Below are 25,479 nucleotides of genomic sequence, written 5' to 3' on the forward strand. Positions count from 1 at the left end.
AACATTTATCTATACAAAACACTGAACAGATCTGTAATCAAGCCACTGTTCCTGTCCCTAGGGCTCATAGATACTAGAATCCATTCCTCATGCTGAGTTTAAGAAAAATGTTAAATATTAATGGTTGGGTTAATATTTGTGTTCAAAGAATCCTGGAGAGACAAAATATCTAGTTGCTCAAAGTGATGCTGATGTACAACCGTGGCTGTTGTACATTTGCTCTGAGCGAAACAGGGCTTTTAAAGAAGCAATTCTTGAACTTCAGTAACAGGTAAAGAACCCTTTCTCCTATAAAAATTCTCTGTTTAGAAATTAACTAGTAATAATAATTTAACACAGAGACTGAAAGAACTTGCAATATCATGAGAATAAAAAAAGAAATGTTGTCTTAAATGAATGATTCTTGTTCTAGACACCCTTGCAGAATCTTCTTATAAATGTTATGGAATTCATGGTGAACTGAGTCCAGTAGAACTATAAGACATGTCTGTATTACAGACATGTCACATTGTCAATTACTGGAGCCAGTTTTTATAATATAAAAAGGCCAAGTCCTTGTGAGCCTGATTTGCAGACCTTAAGCATCTTTAACTCCCACAAAATGTGATGTAAAAATCTTCTGTCAGCAGTTCTCCAAAACCAGTTAATATGCTTATTTCAGTGAGTCAGTTTTTATTGATGCCCTGCTTATGAATATATTGCCTTATGCTACAAATCATCTACTAGTTTATTTTTCAAATTTATATCCTTGAGCTCTTTCATACTTAGTGAAAAGGAAAAGACAATACTAACTTGATTAATGATGTGGTAAATATAAAGCTATCTTAAATCATTGGAATAGTGTTTTCATTCTGAAGTATAAGGTTTTGTATAAATGTACTAATTATTTAAGCTTATTTTCTGCTTTTCAGAAAGCGCTTGGTTTCCAAGGTATAGAGGCACTTTATGTGTTGACTGATGGAAAACCAGACACCAGTTGCAGTCTGATTTTGAAAGAAATTGAAAGATTGAGAAAGAAACAAGATACTAAAATCCACACCATTTCTTTTAGCTGTACAGACAGGTATACGATACTTTGTAAGAACAGCAAATAATATTTGAAATTACTAGTTTATTTATTGTCAAAAGACTGTGTTATTAAAATGTGCCACGTGTCCAGGTCGCTGAACGCCAGGATTGAGCCAGACATTGATGTGTGCCCACACGCACTGGGAGGGCTGTTCTGGCACAGGGAATTGCCCGCTGGCCTATGTTTCCCACAGCTCGCGTCCTTGAGAGACTCGTCTTCACACCCAGAGAAGCGATCTCATCACTAGTCTGCAGCACTGAGCTGATTCCCGTAGTCCTGTCTCTAGTCACATACACATTCCTACAGAGGCATAAAAAGTTAATACACTGACCTGGACTGGAATCAGCACTAGGAAGGTGCTAATACGCGCCATGGTGGGATGTGGGATAAAGATGTGTCTTTGCATATCTCAGGCATCTTTGTGTTGTCCGGTACTGGAGATCATGGGACAATATGCAGAAGTGTGTGCTCCTCCAGGTTCTCATTCATGGCTGTGGGTGTGTGACGCAGGGTACAGAGGGCCAAACAGGTCACGAGCTCTTCAGGCTTTCTAGAACAGGTGCACGTCCACTCTGCCACCTCAAAATGCAGCAGTTGTCCCAGGTCTTCAAGAATGCAGCCTTTGTATTCTTGAATTGAATGCAGCATTGCCTGCCAGCCCTCCTATGCCAGTAGCAGTCCTGAGGTTAACAACTTCTGGATAATGCCACTGGGTAATCCAGATGCCATGAGAAATTTTTTACCTGCTTGTAGCATAAACTGACAAGCAGTTTTATTTCTGGTAGATCCCAGATTGCATCCAACTGAACTGTGAGGCGGATGTTGCCGCAGCAATGGAATAGAGCTATAAAAAGAGATTAAAATAAATAAAAGGTTTAGGAAGGTGAACGTGTAACAGAAAATATGGTCATAGTAAAGGCAAAAGATTTCAAAGCAGGAGTGAGGATGGATGAGGAGGGACCAGCAGGATCTTAAGGAAGTCTGAAAGATTATAGCAATGAGAAAATAGGACACAACGAGGGTTGGACCATTCATTAGAGCTTCAGGGTGTTTGCAGAGCTCCGGATGGTTCAGGAGTCATCTGTGGGCATCTCTGCTAGGTGTATACTGGAGAATGTTGTGGTTGTATAACCACAATAATACCTGATGAAATGTTGAGAGCTTATGTATAATAGACTGGCATTTCTAGACTAGGCTCCTGCTAAATAAATATAGTTTGCACACAGCAGAGTGGCTGTGAGAGCCAAACCAACACATCACAGACAAAAATAATTGGAGGATTTGCTTCAAAACTTCATTACTGCTCCAAAGCTACTGCTATGGTAGTTCATAGACCTCAGAGCTAAACCGCTCAAAATATGACAGTTTGGATGTCATTTTGCAAGCCGTTAAGAGGAGAAGTAGCAGACTTCTTAGGAGATAGAATTATTGGTCCTAAGTTGAAAAAGCCAACTTTAAGTATTTATGTTAAGTCTTTATTTATGAGTATTTTTGAGTTAATTTATTTGCATATAATTTGGGTAACTGGTCAGTAGGCAATAACTATGTTAAGGCAATCTGATAATAAGGGAGGAAGATGTCGCTTCTGACTACGAGTTACTCTGAAAAGAAATCTGCTGCTTCCTTTCAAAGAAATCTCCTAGTGACTTGTGGAGATTTTAGTGTCCAGTTCTAGAATGGAATCAATCCTTGCAGCTTACTTGAAATTAATGGATGTGTGACTATTTTTGACTTTGCAATGCTAGTGCTTGGGAGACAGGACTCTCAAACGATGTAGAAACAGCAGTACGAATGTGTGATTTCACATACTTGCAACAAGAATATAGTAGCAACTGTGCCAGTTATCCCAATGGTTCTTGTTGGACAATGGCAATTAATAGAGGCTTAGGCAAGAGAATAAATCTGAGACATGCACAAAATGTTCTTTCCCTTTATGAAGTTTTTCAGCTTGTGGTTTTCTTCGCCTGTGTAAAATATTACTGCCCTTTACCTGCCAGCGTGCCTTCTGGGCTTCTTGGTTTCATTTCTTCTTTTGGTTTTATTGCTATACTGAACCTCTTGTCCAAAAATAGCCTGGGTTTGGAAGTTATGACAGCTTGTGTTACATTCTTCATTATCATTTCTGATTGTCAGTTGCTAACCGAAGTTTATAATCACATCCTCCAGACTGTTTTGATGTAATATTTTTGAGGAATTCCTTGAAATTCTTCTTCTACTGTTGTTGCTTTCAGAGAAATAATTTTCATACGCAACTTATTACTTTGTTGTTAACAGAGGAGCTAATGAATTTCTGAAGAAGCTTGCTTCCCAAACAGGAGGGCGCTACCATTGCGGGTTTGGAGATGTGGATGGACAATTAGCAGCACACAGAATGTTGACAGAGGGGCTTGATGATGAAGATGTATGTTAAGTAGTTCCGTTTTGTTGTGTTTGGTTTCGTTTCATTTCAACTTAGTTGTTCATCAGTAGTTAAACTACATTTAAAGAAGAAAAGTCATGAGAAAAATCAATATAGGGCTCCTTAGATACTTCTCATTGAAAATGAAAGGAGAAATCTCAATATCTGGTTTTGCCCCTCTACTGGCTGCCTCGGCCAGGTGGCCCAACCCAAGACAGACATATACAATGCAATGTTGTTTTTTGAAAGAGAAGCAAAAAAATTCTTGTGTCTGGGCACTGTGGTTTTTAAGCTACCTTCAGCTTCCACTGTGCCTTCTTATCCTTGCCTTCTTGTATTTCTTGTATGTAAATGTAAAACCCTTATACAGTGTCAAGCACATGAATGCTCCAGTAGGAGGCCTCAGGGACTGCCCAGCAGAAAAATATGTTAGTGAACAGAACCATATTCAATCCAGAGCTGCTCTGCTCTTCCCTTGTAAGACCAAGACCTTCTCTGCAAGTAGGTAGGAATAGGGAGATTTAGAGCTTAGTCTCAGTTAATTAAGTTGATAGAAATTGTAAATAATAAATAGGTGCAAGGTAAAGTAGAATATATTAATTCTGTTTTCAGGATCCCATTTTCCCTTACTTTGAAGGAGATGATTTAAAGAAACTTACTCAAGAAGTGACAAAAGCGAGAGGTTTCTTAAAGCAGGCAAAATCTTTGAGGTGAGTATTTGTGAAGAATCTTCAATAATTGCTTTTTTATTTCATGGAAGGAGGACAAGAATATCTGATTTCCAGTGTCTGCTATTCTGTGTCTCTGTTAAGAGCTGCTGTAATTGTTTTGGTTTTCTTTCCAACAGGTTATTACTGCAAAAATGGAATATAGAGCAGAAGGACAAGTCTGGCTGTAAAAAAAAGTGCTCAGGTAAATAGGCACTACAAATAGATTAAGGTTTATATATAGTTCATGTATTTCAGAAGAAGAATAATATTTCATACATCCAATGTAAAATATATTAATTTCCAGCAGTGACTTTTATGAAAGTTGAAAACACTTGTAATGATTTTAGTTCTTAGCTGAGCTAGTCTGCAGTATAACCCAATCTATACAAAGAGCAGTTCAAATCAACTATGTCTGGGGTGAAAGGAGCAAGGCAGATGTGCACTTGTAGTTATTAATGGTTCGGCTCTTTCTAGGAGCAAACAGCTAAGGACATTAGAGGGTTAGGACCAGATGTAATGGCTATAATAGTAATTGCTACATGGGTTGCATGATTTATCAGTTAAATGGGCAAGGCTGACTGAAAAGAGACCCCACTAATACTAAAGGCAGCCTCAGCAAACACTGGACTGTCATTAGAAAGTTGTAGGAGAGACAGCTGGACAAACTCAAGCTCTCACAGAGCCAACATGCTGCTTTTAAATTGGTAAAGTAAAAATTACAAGAAAAGATAAATTGCTTTTTTAGGGATAATTAAGAAAGAAGCATTTGTCACAGAGCTGTTGGAGGGACAAAGCAGACATGCAGACAACTGCAGAGTGTTGCACTAGAGAGCTTAGGGCTGCCGTGATATTTGTCGAGGAACTGGGTAAAGCAGATACATAGTGAGACTGTGAATGGAACCTGGAGTGAGAATGGAACCTGGAGCCTGGTCAAGTGTGTGCAGAATTCAGCATATGAGGGCTGATCAGTAAAAGAGAGATTCTTGGAGAGGAAACATATGTAACTGTCCTGTAGCAGCAAGGAGGTTGTCACAGACGTGTAGGCAGAGGCTGGTGTTCCACAAGCATCTCTGTCTTTCAGCCTTCCAGGGTAAACTGTATTGCTTGTGGAGTGCATAGGAAGGAATTCCTGTTGATGTACTTCAGAAAGTACACAGCATTAAACACATACATAATTAAACACGAAAGTATGGAAAATGGGAAGTTAATCAAGTTAATTTATATTGTTTTTCCAAGACCATTTTGTCAAGGGTGATGGTAAGTCTATGCAGCTTGTATGTTTTGAATTGTATTTAAAAAAACTATTCATGTGCTTGACTTGTAGGATTAGATTAAGAAAATGCGCTGAAGAGCTTTGGAGTGGTACCACTAGTCTGCTGCTTTCCAGAGTGTACTTAAAGTTTCCAGCTTCAAGTGGAAGGAGGGAAGATGCATTCTTTGTTGTCTCTGAACTGCTGACAGGAGAAGAAGTTACAGATGATAAATGCTACTGACTTAATTCCACTTGCAGACTTCGCAGGACTCAAAGTAAATCAAGCCCTGAACTCTCCAAACTTTAGACATAAGTAGAGGATATTTTTCCATATAGTTAATACAAATTTTAAAAGTGTAATGTATTTCTAATATAATTAGTAGCCATACAGGATCACAATTTTTGTTCCTCTGCTACTGCAGCACACTAATAATTGCTTCAGTCAGTTGGTGGTATGTCCAAGATAAGATGTATTTTTTGGCAGTGGTTTAAGACTTCTTTGCTGGTGCTCATTATCCCTAATAAATGGGACAGGTTCAACAAAAATGAAACGTAAAAGTAGGGAATAAATGTTGACATTAGTATTCGTGTAACCACAGAAGCCATAAAATAGTCGGTCTTTTGCCATTGTGTCCTGTCCAGCTTCAGTTCTGTAGGTGTTCTCAGGCTGTGCAGCCTCTCGGTGCTGCTGGAGCCTTGTTGTCTCGCAGGCTGCTGGGTCCTGCTGCCTATTCCGAGCAGCTCTTTCCCTTAAAATATAGTTTCTGTCTCCTGCCTGCCTACCCGGAAGCTCTCGTCCTACGTCCTCCCATCAATCTGAGCGCTACTTAGTCAGGAAGTCATTTTAAGGAGACAGTTCAGCTATGATGACCTGATTGAGTGCTCCGTTAATGAGTTTTCTGTGTTGATCTGTCATGTGTATGTCATTTCCTTTCCTGGTTTATATTTTCTGCCATGCAATTCACTGTATTCAAGACATAATAAAATAGGAGTTTTATAATTGACAAATATTTATATTTTTCCGCCAGCTTGTACATCATGTCGTTGCCACGACTCACTGAATAGGTTGATTTTGCATGCAGTGAATGAAAGGCAAAAACCAGTTGGTACCTTGAAGTGTGTCTTCAGACCCCATCAGAAGAGCGTTGGGTTTGCAGCAGGAGTGGGGAACTGCCGTGTGAACAGTTCATGTGCTGCCATTGTTCCCAGTCGAGTTCCAGCTGCCGTGCTGCACTGAACTGGTGCGGCTGTTCACAAACCTCAGTATGGGCTGGCAGGTCAGGAGCTCCTTTGTGCATGGTTCCACTGTACCTCCTTCAGGGGACAACAGCCTTTGGAAGGGTGGGACAGCTTGGGATAGTGACACATTACTCCATCTAAATATGCCTGGATGTGACTCAGCCCCAGGAAGTTTGTGCTGTGTCTAAAGAACTTAACAGCAATTTGTGTGTGTTGTGCTGCACCCTTTAGAATTTGGTCCAGGAACAATTTCTCTGTGCTTTATAAGCATGTTACCTGCTCTTACTGTGTATCTAGATTTGTATTGATAACCACAAAGTCCCAAGACTTTAGGCACCCAAACTTGTTAATATAACTAAGTCACAAGAATTTTCATTGAATCATTTTAGCACATGTGAACCAGTTAGATGTGTGTAGGATAATTTTCCGTTGAACTTCAGCCCTCTGTGAGACCTTCTCAAACAGGTACTTATTTGATGTTTGATTTCTGAATAGTTGAAAGAGAAGAAGGGAAAATCCACCTCCACAAACATTCAGTACAAGTTAATGCACTGGTTTTATTTATGATGTATTTGTATTCCTTCCCTTCAAATATTGCATAAACTGTCTCCTTTTCTAACAAGACATAGGAGCTGATAAAGAGCATGGTCATTGTTGCTATTAGAAGTGGCTATGTCTTCTGGTAATTCCACCTGACTTGGCAATGCAGTCTCACACTTCTTTCATTGGACTGGTAAATCAATCTGTGTAGCACGCAAAGCAACCATGAAGGCAAAGTAAACAAGAACAACATCATTTGGAAAGCATTTTATAGGACACATTCCAAGACTGTGCTTTGAAGTACTTCCGTATGCTTCATTCCTTCCATGAGGAAATGTTGAAAGACGCAGAACTGTAAGACAAATAAATACACGAGGCCACACGAAAAAGGAAGGAATAGAGTAAGAATGTTTATGTATGTTAATGAGGAACTGATGGATTTAAGAAGAATATGATCTCTCAGCTTTGCAGCTAGCTGTCTGAAGAATATAGTAGAAAACCTTGACTTGTAAGGCTTTTTTTTAGAAGGAAACACACATTAAAGTACTAGGTATTGTTTGGTTTAGAAACACTATATCTGATAGTATTAAAATGCAAAATCCATTAACAGATGACAGGGAATGAGAAAAACAGAAAAAGCATAGTATCATCTCTACTAAATGTATATTTGTAACTTTCTTCTATTATTATTACATTATACAGAAGTGTATTGTTGCATTGCTATGCAGACAAAATGTCTTCACAAAAGACAAGCTATTGAAATTCATAGTCCTGAAGGCTGAATATCTTTGCTGAACCAGCAATCAGAGGGACCTTCCTGCCCAAAGCATCTTAACTTAGTCCTGGCATGCAGTGGTTCTTCTTAGGCACCAAAAACACACCTTTTGTCCCATCACAGGAATAAAGATCTGTATCGTCTTTTCTCTCTGGTGTGGACTTACAGCGTGACATGGGTAAGCTGCCTTGTCTCTGTTGCTTACTTTTCTAGAAACGTAGCAAGGAACATGAGGAACGTATGATCATAAAGCATTTAATGTTGCATTTGAATTATGCATATTTGGAGTATTAAATTACACCTGTTGTTGCATTAATATAATGTTGGGAACTATTTTTAAGGATGACTTCACTCTGTAGAAATATTTGATATGTACCAATGTTTAGTATTTGATTTTATGAAAAGTAAATATTCTTACATTTCCTTTCCAGAATTCAGATCCCGTTAATTCTCTTTTTGAAGCAAAAATTCTAGGCACAGCAAGGTGTGATGTTTAGAGGAGGGTTCCATTCTTTTCCTCTTTCCCATTAACAGTGCAATACCTTCTGTTTTAAATGCTTTTTGACATTTTCTGTCATCTCTCACTGAACATGTGAATACCTCACCATTGTCATGTCACATCTCTCAACTCTGTTGCTTCAGACTCAGTCCTTGTTTTGAGGGTGATTGGTTTTGTAGTCACAAAGAGCCAAGTCAAACATTCTTACAGCCTGCAGCAGATCTGTCTAGACTCCTTGGGGTTGCAGAGAGGATCAGAGTCTGGGACGCTGCCCAGACGAGCCTCACCGCTCTGAGTTCATGTGGCTGTGTCAGTGCCTGTCACTGGGATGTGAACAAGTGCACGAGGAGGTGTTTAAACACATGGGGAGCCTGGACAGCTCTACTGATTTAGGGCTTAGATACAGGATTTTTAATAACTCAGATGAAGAGAGGATATTTTTATGCTGCAGGTATTTCAGCAAAATCCTACCCTTGAAGTGGCTTTGAGAGAGAGCTTGGGCTCATAAACTTCTCTGCTGTTCTGCCCTTGGGCACTGCAGAACATCCCATCCGGCCTGTGACTCAGGCCAAGCATCCGGCCACCATTTAACTCAGACCTCTGTCTGGCTCTTCATGCTTTGGGTACATCTTTGTTAGAGGCTCCTTTTTGCATAGTATCTTCTGCAGAATTAGAAACTCTCGTAAAGGTTCTTATCACCTCATAGCTGAAGCATCACTGCTGTTCAGTGGCCTGGAAACAGGGATGTACAGAGTGACCTGCTGGCTGGAAGGAACAGAGCCCCAGTCTCCCCCCACGTCTCCTGGGCCATAATCCGACACCTGTCTGTGGTCCTGTACCCAGCACTGGTGCCCATAGAACCAGCACAGGGACATGAGTGTTCCTTTGGACGCTGGAGACATATGGCGCCTTGTCTTTGTTTTATGCCCCGAGTCCTGCTCACTCTGACTCAATTCAGACTGATCAGTGGATCTGTCAGCATGTGATTTGAAATCAGCGGGTGTGAGCACACTGGCTTCCTCTCTGAAACTCTGCAGTTTTATTTCAACATTGCTTTGCAGTCTGGATCTGAGTAACATTTTGATAAGCCAGCGTAACCTTTCAGAAATGTGGACCTTCTCCATAGAAATAAACTCTCTGACACCTTGCCATTGTAGTTTATACAGTTATCTCCTAGAAATACTGGATTTTTGTTTATTTCTGTGTGCCTACATGAACTGTGAGTGGTTATAGGAGACAAAGTAGAAAAAGGCAGTATGGAGTTGTGATTCAAGGCCAAAAGCAAGGTTAAATCTTCATGCAGCAGCTTTTCATGTTGCAACTTCAGCTTCTGTTTCTGTCAAAAAGATTTAGTAGGATGCAGTGAATAAAATATGGCCACCCATCTTCATTAAAAATACGAGAATAAAAGTAGCAGAAAAGGTATAAAACACCAGTTCTGAAAACTCTTGTGAGGCGTTTCCTCCTGGCTAAGGCGGAACCCAAGGCCGAGTTCAAATACTGCGTGTTGATTTTCACTGAGCAATGAGGGACTGAAATGCTGAATAAGCCGAGCAGCTGCTTTGGTCTGTGTAGGAGTTCTGGAACTGAACAGCCACTTTCTCCCTTGGGTTAAATGGTGAATGCGACCAGTGCTGTGGACGGCTCAAAGGCGAGAATTTGGTATTCTTGGGAATTTTTTTACCCTGAGCTGAGTTTGTCACTCATCCAGCAATCTAAGTGCAGATTATCTTGACAGGTTCAAAGATTCTAGTTCTAACGCAGACTACAGGGGCTTAAATACATAGAAGTTGTGCTAAAATACGTTTGCCTAGGTGTCAGTTTGAGTTCTTGTCAGCACATGAACATTGAATTACATTTTAATTGCAGAGTCACCTATGAACTTGAGATATGTCTAACGTGCCAACATTTAAAATTGTAGTCATTTATACTTAGGCTTGGGAGTGTTTCTTTAGCATCTTAACTACTGCTTTAAGACCTAATTTTAGACACACCCATTTTAAAACCTTGGCTTTGATTTGTCATTGTTTAATTCACAAAAGGAAGTGTGTTTTAAAAGTGATTTAAAATCTTAGTATCGGAGAACTTCTATAACTTAATAATTTAGTTCATTATTCATTTAAAATGCATTATTAATAGCAAATCACCTTTTCCTATTCTGTTGTGTACCAGTTAGTTTGCTGCCTGTACTTCATTTCTCTCGGAAGCTGGAGAACAACCCTTGTGCATGCAGTTAAGCCTCTTTGCAAACACATAATTGCATTGGGGATGAAGATAAAGTCAGGATGAAAGTGCAAAGTACCAATGCCAAACAAGATTCTTGTTGCTTCTCTTTATCCAAATTCAGGTTGAAAACCGTAGGTAGAAGAAAGTATTTCCATTCACTCTCTTGCTAGATGAGAAGTATCCTACCGAAGTGTCACACATCTGAGAGGGGTTCGCTTCTAAACATTAGTGTTAGAATTCCTTTCCTATTTTTCTTTACTAAAGAACCCGCTGCTCTGTACTTCTAAAAAATCACCATGTGAGACATTTTAGTAATCCAGTACAATTTGTCTATAGAATGATGATACCAATAGTATACTGGTGTTGCCTAGCGTCTTATCAATACTTTACCAGGTAACAGTCAGAGATACCATCTGATTTAGAAGGGTCTAATGTGAAGAATATATTTTGTTTTTTCCTGAAAAGGAACATAAATTATATACACATTAAGCCCTGCCCTTTTTTGGCTCCTAGCCCAGCCACCAGCTCTGGAGCAGGAACAGCAAGCACAAGGGCCGGAGCACACGTGAACATCTGTCTGTCTGTCTGTCTGTGAGCACCCGATGCCCTCGTGTCAGTTCCTGCCGGCAAAGACAACTCTCAGCATCTCTCTTGGGCAGGAAGGCCTGGGACAGCGCTGACACCCGGATCCTACCCAGGGTACTCACAACTTCTTTAGCTGTTTTTAACAACCTGAATTGTTTGACTACAGCTTTTTGTGGGGAGTTATTTCTGCGTTTCTATTCGAAATGACAGTAGGGCAGCTGAGAACGACTCAGGTCGCATGCGCTGCGTAAGGTGTAACCGATGCTCGTCATGCAGAATATGTTAATAACTCTGAATAGTTCTTATAAATTTAGAAAAACAAGAAAGTTACTTATTCTAGAAATGAGTGTTTTCTTACAGGAAATTGTTTGCATTCAGAATTTGATAACGATTTTCTAATTCCATGAAGCAGATTGATATATTAATGTTATTAGTGCTTTTTAAGAAATAGTTTTCTGGCAAAATCTTCAAACTTCTTGATACAATCTCCAGCTTGCTTAGAATATCAGGAGATATTAATGGCAAGTATTCAAATACATGCTGTTGTTCAAATATGTCTTTTTATGGCATGTATGACAAGCTTGACCTTAGTTCTTACAGTGTACACAAAGTTGATTTTTCACAGAAGACAAGGCAAAATAATTTGATATGGCTTAAAACTACTGCAAAGCCTAATCTAGAGATGCAAATTTAAATTTAATTGAACAGAAGAAGCGTATTTGGTTTCGTTTTAGTATATTGGTTCTAATTTAAAATTTTGTTTAGGAATATAGATTACTTTTCAGTTTGGAAACATCAGGATATTTTTAAACAGAAGGAGCCTGTATTTTCTGCTGTGTTATGTGACTCGGTTCATTGAACTTAGTGAACTGACACTTGTGTTAAAAGAGTTTAAGAGCATAGAGGATCTGGTTCTTACTTCCCTGTATCTGAAATCTGGAAAACAATGTATAAAATATTTGTTTATAATTTTGTTTGGGATGTTTTTCTTAACCAGGCAATGGCAAAAGTAGCTCAGAACTTTGTGCACTGTGGGCTGCGTTTTCTGTTGTTTTTCTAGTATTTTTGTCCCCCTGGAAGCGAGGCAGCTGCCCGGTGCTGCTCATGCCCACTTTGTGCATCATCTGCGCTGGAGCCCGGTGGCAATGACTGGGAGCAAACTGTGCAGAACTGGCTGTGCCCAGCTGGAGGGTCATGGGAGAAAACCATAATAATCTGCAGGAATTGAGTCTATATTCCTATATGAGACGGACAGGCACCCAGTTTGGCTCCCACTTTACAGTGACTTAATTCAGATGTATTTATTCAGGATTTTTATTTGGGGACATAAGAGCCTAGATGCTGATGTGCAGACACCCTGGCAGGGGCTGTCTGTGTGGGAAAATGAACTGGACTGATTTATTGGAGTACACTGGGATCTGGAATACCAGTAATTTCAATTGCAGAATATGAGTAAATTTCTAAAGAGAAGTGATTATTATAGAATAAAGTCGCTTGTAATACAGAACAAAGCACGCAGATGGGTAACTGTGGAATTGCTTATCACAGAATGCTATTCTAATCAGCTTCCCAAGTGGATGAACCCGCAGGGCCGATGGTTTATCCCTTCTGTGCCTTGTCAGGTGAGCTGTATATGAATGCAGCCATGAGAATATAGAGAAAAGTTAGTAAGAACTGGACAGAAAACTATGTGTGTATTTAGTGTGTAACCAGAAAAGTTTAAAATGGTAACAGTTTTTTCTCAGTACTGAAGAACTGTCACCCAAATGTGAAATAAAGTGTATTTTAAAAGCAGAATCAATCCTTTCTTAAATTCCTTTTCTATTTTTTTTCCTGACAAGTAGGGTAACATCTGCTTGGCATTAATATATGAGAAGTCACTCAGTTTTCAAGGATAAAATGTTTGATATCCCAACCATTCATAAATGTAATTGTAGCTGTTAAAGCAAGGTAATTATAATGTGTCTCAAATCCTGCAATTTCTCCTCATTTCTATATAACGTGAAACTTGTGGGTCTGAGAAACAGACTGAATCTTGGAAGACAAAAGTATTCATTGTACGTAGAAATACCCTCACCAAAATGATGAATTTACACATTTTAAACATGTTAAGGTAATAAAAGTATATAAATAAAAGCAGTGTAGTCATGAAAGGAGCATTGTAACATGGAATTTACTGAAATTACCCAGATCACAGGAATTTTTAAAAGATCTTCTGTCTTGCAGTCGTGATGCAAGGGGGATCTACAGAAGAGCTCCACAGCAGCCAAGGATGTGAGAACAAACTCCCAGAGCGTGCTGGGGCCCCGGGCAACCGGAGCAGAAGGACAGTGGTGACCGGAGGTGGTGGCTACCTGGGGTATCACCTGGGATGTGCTCTGGTTAGGTCAGGAATCACCGTTGTTCTGTTTGATGTGCGGAAACCTAAATGGGAACTTCCCAGTGGAGCACATTTTGTCAAGGTATGTTGAAGTTACATATTTAACAGCAGTAAAATAAAGTTCCAATAATTTTATGGATGCTAGCAAGGCTTCCTCTTAAGGGTTTTTTGTTAAAGCATTTACTGAAAAGCCTTTAAGGACAATAAGAAGTCATGGGAAACTGTCCTCACATGCATAAGGAACTGATGAAGAGGCAGCAGAGTCCAAGCGGTCAGTTCTCTCGGTGGCACCAGGGATGTTCTGGAGGTTGCAAGGCGCCATTCAACACGTTTGTAGATCGCCCAGGTGAAGGAGTGAGCAATGGAGCGACAAAGTTTAGTGCTCAGGGAAATTCTTTGGAGTAAAAAGGTGAGAGGAAGACAGGGCAGTAAAGATGATCACAAATGTAGAATGACTGTTATACAGAGAATGATTGAGGAAACTGGGACGTTCCAGTCTGGGTAAGAGATGATGTGGGAGCAGGAGAGCTCCACAAACTGTGAGTAGCACTGAGATGGGTGGGGACTGACAGTTCACTGTCCTTTCCAATACAAGAAGGAAGGGCCAGCAGGTGAAATGGGGAGGAGTCACTTCAATACAAACAAAAAGAGTTTGGTTTTTCATGCAGTGGGTAACAGGCATGTACAAAGCCTCGCCAAACATTTCCTTCCGTTGAAGATTACTAGGTAAGCTGAATTAGGCTCAAGAAATCTTCTGAATTAAAACACTTGGAGACTGGAAGAGTATTGTAGGGGAAAGTGTAGTGCACATCTTCTGCACATCTTGCACAAGCTCTAGCTCCACACGGTATTTTGTGATTATTCTATCAATTTCTTTACAGTATATTAAATAACATATAATATTTTGAAATATCATAATTCTGAAAAGAAAGATAGTATATTTTTATTGACATCTGCATGTATGTGGAGAATTATTTGTATAGTATTACCTGGTATACAAAAACGCAATATAATATTTGAAACACAGCATAGCATTTGATACTAGATATAGCGTGTGTATATATAATACAGGACAGTATTCAGTACTATGTAGCACTTCACATAAAGTGACTATAATACACTAATGTATACTAAGACAATATTAAATGCTTATAGTGTGTACTCTTTTGTTTAATCTCGTACAAAACTGTAACTAAATTTGTCATTCAGTGCACCTAAAATAAACCTTAGATGGGCAAAGAGCCATTTGTCCCGGGTGCACAGGTCAGATCTTAAGGCACTAACAGAAAAGGGGTTCCTTGATTTGGTGACACGGTGGCAAAGACCTGAGCCCTGCCTGCTGTGATTTATTGTCCTTGGGGCTTGATTGTCCAGCCCTCGAGAGAATGCTGCTCCCATTCTAGAAAAACAAGTTTTGCCAGGCTGCTGGACTAAGTGTGAAAATACGCATTATAATCTAAGCTAACAAGAGTCATTTGATTGCAACACAATACTAACAAAATCCTTACAGATTTTTCTCTGTTTGTAATGTTTTATTTAATGCCAGTTATGTACTGTGAAAAATATATCAGAATGACTTTAGATTTCATTAATAACTATGGTTAATCAGTCAAAATCCATTATTTTCTCATTTTACAGGGTGATGTGAGGGATTATGATGCAGTGTTCAAAGCATGTGAAGGAGCTGACTGTGTTTTTCATGTGGCTGCATGTGGAATGTCAGGATTAGAACAAGCAAGTACAACTTTCCTAACACTTTCTTTATTCTTGTGAAAGCAAAAATTTGTCAGTGTGTAGCAAAGAATGTAATTCTATGATATTTATGTCAGAGAGAAGTTAGTTATAAAGGTCAAGTCATCCACGCAGGCAACAAGAGAGGTATTCCTTAAATAATACATGTCAAAATATGAAACTAAGGTACTACACAGAATACTCTAGAAAAATGAGATGATAGATTGAAGATCTTGGATAAGAAGGCAAATCCTTTTTCTCTGATCTGAAGAAATGTGACAATCTTGCTGTAAAACTAATGCTGATGTGTTTTCTTCTTGGGAACTCAGAGCCATGAGGAACCAGACCAGCAACTCAATATAGTTCTGCTAAATAACAGTGAGATTCACAGACCATTAGCAAAAAAGTCATGAAACTACTGATTTATTTCTAGGAACAGGACAGATTGCCACTGGAACAAGACTTTGTGGAACCTCTCGGAGCATAACCCCTGCCTGTAATTCCTGTTTCTATATCATGGATTATCTGGGGTGCAACAAAAAAACAAACAAACAAACAAACAAACAAACAAAAAAAACACACCAACCCAAAGCATTCTAATTTCCTTTCAGATGCATTTTATCTTTTGTTTTTCAACTTTCTTTATTCAGACGCTGAACAAGACAATAAAAATGAGAACTGCTAGAAATCAGTGTGTGTCAGAGGGACAGAGAACTAACACACATCACAAAAAGGCCACCGCTGTTCTAGATTTGGCAATTGTAGTAAATAGTATGATGAATGTGACTTGTTCAATTAATTTTGCAAACTCTATTTCTAGCTTCAAAAGAAAGACCAGATTGAATCCATAAATGTTGGAGGCACAAAAATAATCATTGATGGTATGTACCTAGATAACTTTTTTGGCATCTGATCCAAACCATGAATGAAAAACCTTCTCATTGAATGTTTCCTGTGTTGATTTGGCAGTAAAATGAGGCTTTTTTTCTCCCTCCTTTCAGAGTGTGATGTAAAGGTAGTTGTGCAGGTCCCAATAAAACTGGTGGGAGATTTGCCACTGGTTTGAAATGGGGACTGGTTTTCAACCTGGACTTCATTCCTCAACAGCCCAACTTAACCTCTGCTCCATGTACGGGTTATTTTTTTCCCTTTACTCTGTAATGGAGAAGTAGAAATTACATGAGACATATTGTGCTGTTTGTCATGTTGTAAACGTTTGGTAACAGGAGCCATAGATGTGCTAAGTATATTTAGCTATTACTTTATCCCATTTATCTTCCTTCTGATTATCTATCTAAATGGGATATCTTTTTATTACACAGGGAGTTTTAACCACTGTCTCTGGAAAATGTTAGTGGATTTCTTTCTGTATATTCAGTTTTAGAAAGAGCATTTCAAAGTGTATAGTAAATAGCAAAGCTCCTTTCTCTCTGCTTTTCCCTCCAAAGCCAAATGACAAAAAATCAAAATGGCAAAAGCATTTTTAATTTAGACCCATTTTCATCTGCCTGTGGATTATTACTGAAAAAAATCAGGAGTAATTAGTGAAATGGTAGCCAAGTAAAACCCTGAAAAAGTTAAAGGGAAGAGGTTGCCACATATTCCCTTCTACTTACCCCAACCTCTGAACCTGCAGAAACATGACAAGTCAAATTCCCATAGGCTACCAACAGAGCAAGAGCCTTGGGAAGAGCATGAACCTGCTAATCTACATTTTAATAATAGATACTATTGTCTTGTGTTCCAAATACTCACAACACAGTAATTACATTCATTATTTTCAAAATGAGTCAGTGAGCCAACTGGACTGACGGCTCTGTAGAATCTAAAAATTCCTGACTTTGAATATTAATTCACTTAAACTTTAGAAGTATCGTTAAATCAAATGGAAATTTATGTTATTCAAGTTTGGAATGACATATACGCAGCAGAATTCAGACAAAACATCTTGACATCCAAATGGAATCCATAATTAAGACTTTGTTTTATAAATAATATTAATTTCATTGGTGGTTACTGTACTACTGCGTATACAGCAGCAGCATGTTCCCTGCTAACGTGTCATTTGTGGCTTATGAACAGACTGAGACAAACGCAGGTTTGTCACACACCTGAGATAGCGAGTGCATTTTCTCTTCTGAATTCCCTTATGTGCACAGGCATCCGTGGAACTGTGAGCTGACCACAATGTGCTGTATTTACATAGCAGATATTTGGGATGGAAAAGCCCAGCTGAATGAAATAGAATATTACGTTACATGATAGGTTAATATTTAAATATTACTTTTTCTATAAATGTAATGTTTGTTTTCAAAACGAGAAGCTGCCATTTCATACGTTGTTTCTTAGTCTTTGTTTTAAAATCATTTCTTTTGTATACCATTATAGTTTGCAAACAAAGAAATATCCCTAGGCTGATATATACCAGCACAGTGAATGTGGTGTTTGGAGGGAACCCTATTGAAGAAGGAGATGAAGAAACAGTGCCGTATTTTCCACTGGAAAAGGTACTTTGCTCGTGGGATGCTGTGGCATTTGCTGTGTTCTGAAGGACAGATTATCTGAAAGCTGTTCTGAGAGCAGAAGCTGTTTTACTATAGATCACATCAAATTCAATGAAATGATTTTTCATTAATAAAAATAGACCCATGATCAATGAAGAAATACTCCCAATCATAGTGGCTTTAATCTGCTATAACTTGACAGATTTGAGATGTTAAAATACCTAAAATTGACTAAGAAAAGTGGAATGTGATATTTGACAATAGTGTTTTAAGAGGAGGGGCTTTCAGTGGACCATCCACTATGTCAATAGTGAATTTTATGGCCCCTGTGAGCCTTTGCATTGAAGAATGATTGTTAAACATCAAATTCTACATCTTTATTTGCACACATTTTTGCCTCTTTCAAGCTCCCAAACCTGGCTTTCCCGCAGCAGCCCGGGTGCTCGTTCCAGTCACCTCAGGGCTGCTCTGAAACACCGTTTCCTCCTTTGCTACGGTCATCTAGGAAATGTTTTCTATCTGAAATTTGAAGCTCAATGCATTCTGGGCACTCTCCGGTTGTTCTGTCCTGCTCCCAGCACACCGCCTGCAGTTAAAAGCTATTTAATTTAATTTCAGAAAGTACATCCTGTGTCAGGAATCCTAAACATGACCGACTGCCACTCTGCTGGTGCTTCCAGAGACACGTAGCTGGGAACATCAGGTTGTGCCCAGCCCGCACGGCACCACTGGCTTCTGAGAAACCATTGCAGGAATTTGCAATTAGCTGCATGTGTCTGAGCCCTAATCATCTGTTTTTTCTAATGGTGCTCATGAAACAGCAGCAGCAGAGTAGGTGCAGCGTGGAGGGAGGCGGAGCAGGTGGATTAAGCCACTGGAGAGTAGAAAAGTTTTCCATGGTGGGATTCTTAGGTATGTTTTTCAATATAAAGGATGGCAATACAAAATTCAACAGATACATAAATAGCCTCGTGTGGATAAGTAATCACAGCACGTGCTGTGTCCAGAATCCCGTTGTTTAAATATACATGGGTGCGATTTTTAAAGTTAATAGTGAAAGGTACAGCTGGGAGATAATTATTGATAACTTCCCAAATAGCTTCAATAAGAACTGGAAACATTTTTAGGAAATTCTGAATTTTTAATTTCATATTTAACTGACTGTTTTAAACAATGTTTTGCAATTCAAAATGGATGTTTTTTTCAAAATAAAGTTATCTGACCCACCAGAACATTTAGCTTGATATTCATTGTTTCAATACACTCAGCACAAAAAGTGAGTTAAGTAAATACTAGTGGACCTAAATTCACTCTGAAGCTAAACTTGTACAACTAAAATGTAAGTCTGATAAGTTTCTTTGTCATAAACAAAGTATATATTTGCTAAATGTTGTTATTTCTGGTTTGGTTTTGTCAACTGATGTCTAAAGTTGGCTAGATTTAGATGTTGTCAGACAGAAACAGTAGGTTTGCCTTTAGATGCAATAATATGATTAAAATGTTGATCATATTCTATCTTTCTTTGTAGCAATTTAATCATTATTCAAGAACAAAGGCAATCGCAGACCAAATGGTTCTTGCTGCCAATGGAACTTTACTCAAAGGTATGTATAAAACCTTTGGGCTTTTCCAGTCATTATTAGAGCTAATGGATAGTCCATTCTCTGGTTACTCGTTTATCAATAAATACTATACTCTACATGAAATAAGGTTTTATTTTGTTTGTTTCTTCTCTTCCCTTCTGTAGATGATTAATTTTATGCGTATACCCAGACAGCTATGAGATTATATGTGAGAAATAGATGAGAAATTTCAAAAAAATTAACCTTACTTGTTTGAATCATCTTAAAAGTTTACCAGTTTTACAATAGGTACAGGATTTGTGCTTTTATTTCCCATTCCATGTATCACTTTGAGCTTCTCTGATAATCCCAATCTTTAAGCACTGTCTGATAGGTCATTCTCAGAACCCCCAAAGGCCTGGAGGTGTCTGGCAACAATAACTGCAGTTTCTTAAACAGATTGGCAATACCAGGGTCATGCAGACTTGTAAAGTCACACGTGCGTGAACAGCTGTGGCTAAAAATCCATCTGTATGTGGCAAGGGAAATATTTATATTTGCTTCTACAAGCATATTTTGCTATTCCTATTGATTTTTCTGAACTGAAAAGCTGGCAAACATAAATTAGGTGGGGATTCAATTTTAGCATCCTTGATTAACTACTGAGCAAATGCCTACTGCCTGTTACACTTCCCACGTGAAAGGTGCAATTGTGCCTCTTCTCAGGAGTCAGAGGAGGCTGCTCACTGATTCCCACGTAAAGCTGTATTCATTTTGATTTAAAATGTTCTAACTCTGTTTAAGAGACCTTTTCCATTCTTCTGTGATGCCACTGAGCTGCAAGCATCTAAATAGAGCAAATTGAATTATCTTCTTCTGCATGTGTCTGCTATGATGGACAAATATGCATGTTTTAAACTTACATCTATAGCAAATAGCAAAAGTCAGTCAAGCAGGAGATGTGTCTATAGGAAAGTTTGATTTGTCCTGTCCCTATTAAAATTCTTCTGTGGTCAGAAGGATTCAGGTTTTCAGGCTGCTAAGCCATGGACTTTTACTACTATTGAATTCAATTTTATACAGAAATTAAAACAAGTTATGAGGAAGACAAATCACATAGAATGGTCCGACTGACCCTTTACTTTCACAGTGTAAAACTCAGACAATATGTATCAGCCACATGTTGATATCAAAGCTATCTGCAAATCACATTTTGTTTTCTCTCCAAGGAGGGGACAAGCTCCACACTTGTGTGCTTCGTCCTCCGGGCATCTATGGACCAGAAGAGCAGCGCCACCTGCCACGAGTAGCCGTATGTGTTACGTAGTCAGCTCTGGAGGACACTACAAGTAGTCGTAAGGGAATAACACAAGTGGAAGTAACTTGATTACAGTTCTTAATGATTCCTCCAGGAAAACTGCTGTGAATGCTCGGTGACAGATTGTATGACACAAGATAACAAATAGCGTGATATGAACATTGCCGAAATGGCAAGTGAAGAGAAAAAAATGCAAGGCTGAAGTGTCATGGTAGAAGAACTAGATTTGTATCCCTGATTGTTTAATGTAAATATTGTTTAAATATGCACTTTAATTTCAGCCAGACATTATAAGGTCACCATATTTTACCATTGCATATCAGTGCAACAGTCCTCAATTTATAAAACCACCAACTAGTTGGTGTTTTATTTTCTTGTGACATGTTTCTTGTGCTGTAATTGTTCACAAATACAGCAAATTCTAAGTGTTCAGGCTGAGCCAAAATAAATACATTATACTGCATAGTGGAGGAATAATTTAGCTATTTCATGTTTTCTGTTTCTACAGGTAAATATCCAGCGCAGACTATTTAACTTCAAGTTTGGGAATCACAAAGTTCAGATGAACTGGGTTCACATAGGAAATCTGGTACAAGCTCACTTGTTAGCTGCAGAGGCTCTCACCTCTAGGAAAGGTTATGTAGCTGTAAGTAGACAATATAACCGTTATGTCCTAGTAGCCTTAGCTCTCAGATAGGTTTAATTTTTGATGTTTTGAGATCAAGTCTTTTCCAAAAGGTCGCATGCTAGATTCTCAAAAATTGTGTCTGGCTCCAGAAACACATGGACAGTACAAATGCATTAGCATTAGCATTCTGCTAATACTTTGATGTATTTTTCTGTTTTGAAAACATATAATTTGCTGTTTGATTGGAGGAAAGAGTATTTTTAACCAGGTTAATACATTCACCATCATACAAATCTGTATGTTATTATTTTTTTGAAAATAGATTCTGATTCTAGGTGCATGATACAAAATTTAGAGCAACCATTCTGAGCCATTCCAGTTTAATTTTCAAATTTGAAAATTCCAAAAAGATTCATACAAAATCAATTGACAATTTTAAAAGCTTTTTCTTCTATTGGTCATAATTGCAACAACTGCCTAAGGACTGTAAAGCGTTACAGAACTGATAGTGTTGCAGCAGCTGCTGCATTCACAGCTGGAGGTTCCAGCCTTACTGATAGTGGTAGGAACATGTAGAGGACAGGTACAGATGTGCCTGAACTTCTCACCATGTGCTCTCCACTAGTGAAGTGCTTGGAAGCCACGCGGCTGCTGTAGAATGACATCAGGTCGGAACAACCAGGGTCCACCTGGGTGCTCAGGTGTCCCCAGCGCTCACAGCTGGACAGACTCCTCACCCACAGCACAGCTCTCAAGGAAGTGGGACTCCTGAAGATAATTCTGTCCCCTGCACGTCATGAGGAACTTAATGCTCTGTTTGCTCACAACACAGTGAAATCAAGCTCTGATCTACATACAGTACACCGTGGTTAATCATGATTAGCTCTACAACCACCGTGAGGTTGCCCGAAAGTATGAAGCATGTTTGAGATCACAGTGAATTCCAATGAAGGCAGTTTGCTGTGCTGATTTGTGGACATTCACCATATGTGTGCTGGTGTGTTATTCACATAATCAAGAAAGAGAGGTGGATATGAGAGAGAAAGAAAATGCCGTCCTATGTATAGTGTTTTTCTAACTGTTTTTCTCTGCTTCTTTAACAGAGTGGTCAGGCGTATTACATACATGATGGTGAAAACGTCATATTTTCTGAATGGATAGTCCCTTTAGTATGTATTGCACATGCATTTAGCTCTAATGCACCATATGGACCCTGTTTGTATCGTTAACTAAAAGACCATACTAAATGAAGTTCAGCACATATTAATTACTGAATTATTTAACATTGAAGTCAGTCCTGTTCTCTCTCCATGTCCCAAAGTTCCATGAGATAGAATAGAAATAGAACTCACTACGGAACAGTGGCATTTCTGTAAAGCAAGTTCACAGCGCACTAGAAGTTCTACTGTTAGCACCTGGCAGGTGCTTCTTACAACTATTGCTTATTTCTTTATTCTGCCATCAGCTGTGGCACAAAAAAGAAGGCCATTTAGAATCATAACTTAAAAGCTAAAAAGAGGCAGCATTATATTTCCATAAACATCAGGCTGGGGTTTTAGGAACATGCTAAAGTTTTGGTTCTGCAATGCCTACACGGAAAAGTCTTCCAGGAAAATGACTGCAGTCAGGCAAGGGACCTGTATCTAAATGGAATGAAGTATTGCAGTCTCGGTCACCTGCCCCTTGGAAGTACATTATTTCCCCTTTACCATCCAGTTGCATTTGAAGGATGGGAGGGGGACGGACACCAAAGAACGAGTAGCAGGTTTCAATTGCATTTCTTATTGCCAGCATTGGTAGGAAGACTAACTGGAAAAAGTTTAGATACATGTTTTATCAGTATTCATTTTCCATTTTCATGCTTCACTGACACCCTCGATTTGGTACAAATGCTCCATTGTTCTTTCCTTTTATACCCCTTCTAGTTTGAAAAATTAGGCTACAGGAAACCCTGGATACATATTCCTGTTCTTCTGGTTCATATAGCAGGTAAAAATAATAACATAGATTATTATGCCTTTTAACTCCTATAAAGCTATGTAATGGTTTCATAAAATTTGGAGACCCAAACTCCAGGAATTATATAGCTTAACATTATTCTAATTAATGTAATAATCATTTATGCCATTTGGCATTAATTATGCCAGATAAACTCTAAAGGTTCTTTATTAACTGAGTCCATCATTTACTTTTAAAATTAAACACTCTGTTCTACCACCTTCATTGCATCCTCTGATATCAATAGTGATTGTAGGATGTGCAATGTCAGTATAATCTCATTTTGTTATCCAGCTGTCTCATTAAGTAACTTTCTGTTTCACAGCCACAGTGATGGAGTATCTGCACCTGATACTAAGGCCAGTTTTTAGCTTTACACCTTTCTTGACAAGAAATGAGGTAAATATATAAAAAGAGGGAATGTTTATACATTTTTGACCAAAATTTTTATGAAGTATGTGATACACTGTTTGGATGTAGACAGGATTTATTAATGTTTTAAATTCCACTGTAATATCATTGTGGACATATTGTCATGCAAGTTCTAGAAAAGCAAATGTTAAAGTCACTTCTGTCACTGTCCTGTTGGATTTCAGGTGTGGAACATTACTGTAACTCACACGTTCCGAATAGACAAGGCGCGAAATCAACTTGGTTACAAACCCAAGAAATTCTCATTCGCTGATGCTGTGGATCATTATCTTAAAACAAGACCTACTTGTGAAGAAGATCACACATTCCTTAAAATGCTGATTGCTTTTGGCATTTTGTTAAGTTTGATCATTCTTTCTTTCTTCTAAGATTGAGTAACTACCCATCTGTTCCAGAAAACCTGGGTTTGCTTCTGGGTATTAATGATCTGGTCATAGTACATTCCTCAGTCACTATGGATTTTACTGTTATTATTATTATTATGGCATCTGATGGCATTTGATTAAAAAAAAAAAAAGTGAAAACACAGGGACACATCAGGAAATGTTCCCAGAGGACAACGCAGTGTCACAATGGGAAACGGCTAACGGTTGCGGAAATAGTTTTAATGAATCTTCTTTAATAGATTGCTTCACGCCAAGAATGATTTTCTAAAAACGATAATTCAGAAGCATAAGAAATTGGAAGAAGAAAAACCATTGTAGGATTGTAGTGCTGTAGTAATTCCAGTGGCTCCAATGAAGAAAAGGATGACTAAACAATTCCTCTGATGAAGCCACTGCTGCCACTACTGTATGTGAGCATGAGGAATTATGAAGACCTGGGAAACAGTACCCAAAATATTAAAAGTAAATATTTATAAATAACAGGTGGTGAGAGGACTGAAAGTCATATTTATGTATAATAGTTGTATTGTTCAAAAGCTTTGTAAAAATGTAATAGCATTATATGTTTGTAAATCAAATAATATCCTTTCAATGCAATAATAAATAATAACTGAACCCAATACTGATTTAAGGAGTCTGTGGGAAGGGGGAGGGAGGGCACAGACCCTGGAGCTCAGCAAGCTCAGACAAATTTTCATAAGGTTACTGGTCACAAGGATTCTCTTAGGGACCAGCCTTGCTCTCCCCAGGGAGCAGCTGCTCCCTGCACCCCACATGGCTCAGGAGAGCTGGACTTGGCAGCGTAGGACACAGATGAGAGTGATGGAAAAGCTCTGCCGTCTGATTATCTCCACTCTCCATTTATCTTTGCTTTTGTGTTAGCATTTTACAGGATTTTTAGACTGGTAAGTTTATGGAGACTCTCTCACTGTATCTTTAAGTTTACAGGGTACACAGGAGAGCCAACAGCAACCTCAAAAGAATAAAATGCTATGGGTAAAAGATGATACACAGTGACAGGAAAATGTGTGAGCAACCACAAATCCCATCCTTGGGATGCTGTGGGAACCCACGGATGCTGTGGGATGAGCAGAAGCCCAGGAATGCTATTGAGATGAGCAATATCCCAGGAATATTGTGGGATTCCAGATTACTGCTGCGATTTACATGAGCAAAGATTTTTTTCACTCTTTTTTTTTTTTTCCCTTCTTTAAACAAATATTTATGTGTGGAGGGAAAGCAGTCTT

General features: G+C 38.7%; 2 protein-coding genes across 4 annotated transcripts in view; both read left to right on the plus strand.

Annotated features, from left to right (window-relative positions):
• VWA3A (von Willebrand factor A domain containing 3A) overlaps positions 1–10,170 on the plus strand; it is a 29,522-nt gene extending 19,352 nt beyond the window's left edge. For 2 of the 3 annotated variants that reach the window (XM_065850786.2, XM_071814971.1), the window contains exons 30-34: positions 912–1,063; positions 3,344–3,470; positions 4,080–4,177; positions 4,315–4,379; positions 5,502–10,170. In XM_065850786.2, the coding sequence (XP_065706858.2) occupies positions 912–1,063; positions 3,344–3,470; positions 4,080–4,177; positions 4,315–4,379; positions 5,502–5,512 (453 nt within the window). In that variant the 3' untranslated portion in view covers positions 5,513–10,170. Of the gene's footprint in view, positions 1–911; positions 1,064–3,343; positions 3,471–4,079; positions 4,178–4,314; positions 4,380–5,501 lie in introns of those variants that run through there. The other variant, XR_011741423.1, reaches the window with a different exon arrangement.
• A 343-nt stretch (positions 10,171–10,513) lies between these two features.
• Positions 10,514–24,852, plus strand: LOC136108827 (putative short-chain dehydrogenase/reductase family 42E member 2). Its single transcript, XM_071815261.1, has 12 exons — positions 10,514–11,407; positions 13,520–13,755; positions 15,312–15,407; positions 16,225–16,285; positions 17,793–17,911; positions 19,437–19,512; positions 20,700–20,782; positions 21,297–21,434; positions 22,520–22,585; positions 23,342–23,405; positions 23,740–23,813; positions 24,011–24,852. Exons 2-12 carry the CDS (start codon positions 13,525–13,527, stop codon positions 24,212–24,214), a joined length of 1,212 nt encoding a protein of 403 aa, XP_071671362.1. The 5' UTR covers positions 10,514–11,407; positions 13,520–13,524; the 3' UTR covers positions 24,215–24,852.
• The last annotated feature ends 627 nt before the right edge of the window (positions 24,853–25,479 follow it).

This window comes from Patagioenas fasciata, chromosome 15 (genome assembly GCF_037038585.1).
Source record: "Patagioenas fasciata isolate bPatFas1 chromosome 15, bPatFas1.hap1, whole genome shotgun sequence".
NCBI classification, from domain to species: Eukaryota; Metazoa; Chordata; class Aves; order Columbiformes; family Columbidae; genus Patagioenas; species Patagioenas fasciata.

Excerpts from the sequence above, each read along its gene's own strand:
- LOC136108827 (XM_071815261.1), top strand. The coding sequence starts at position 13,525 with ATGCAAGGGGGATCTACAGAAGAGCTCCACAGCAGCCAAGGATGTGAG. Across the intron at positions 20,783-21,296 it reads GCCACCTGCCACGAGTAGCC|GTAAATATCCAGCGCAGACT; the intron begins GTATGTGTTACG and ends CTGTTTCTACAG. Across the intron at positions 22,586-23,341 it reads CTGAATGGATAGTCCCTTTA|TTTGAAAAATTAGGCTACAG; the intron begins GTATGTATTGCA and ends TACCCCTTCTAG.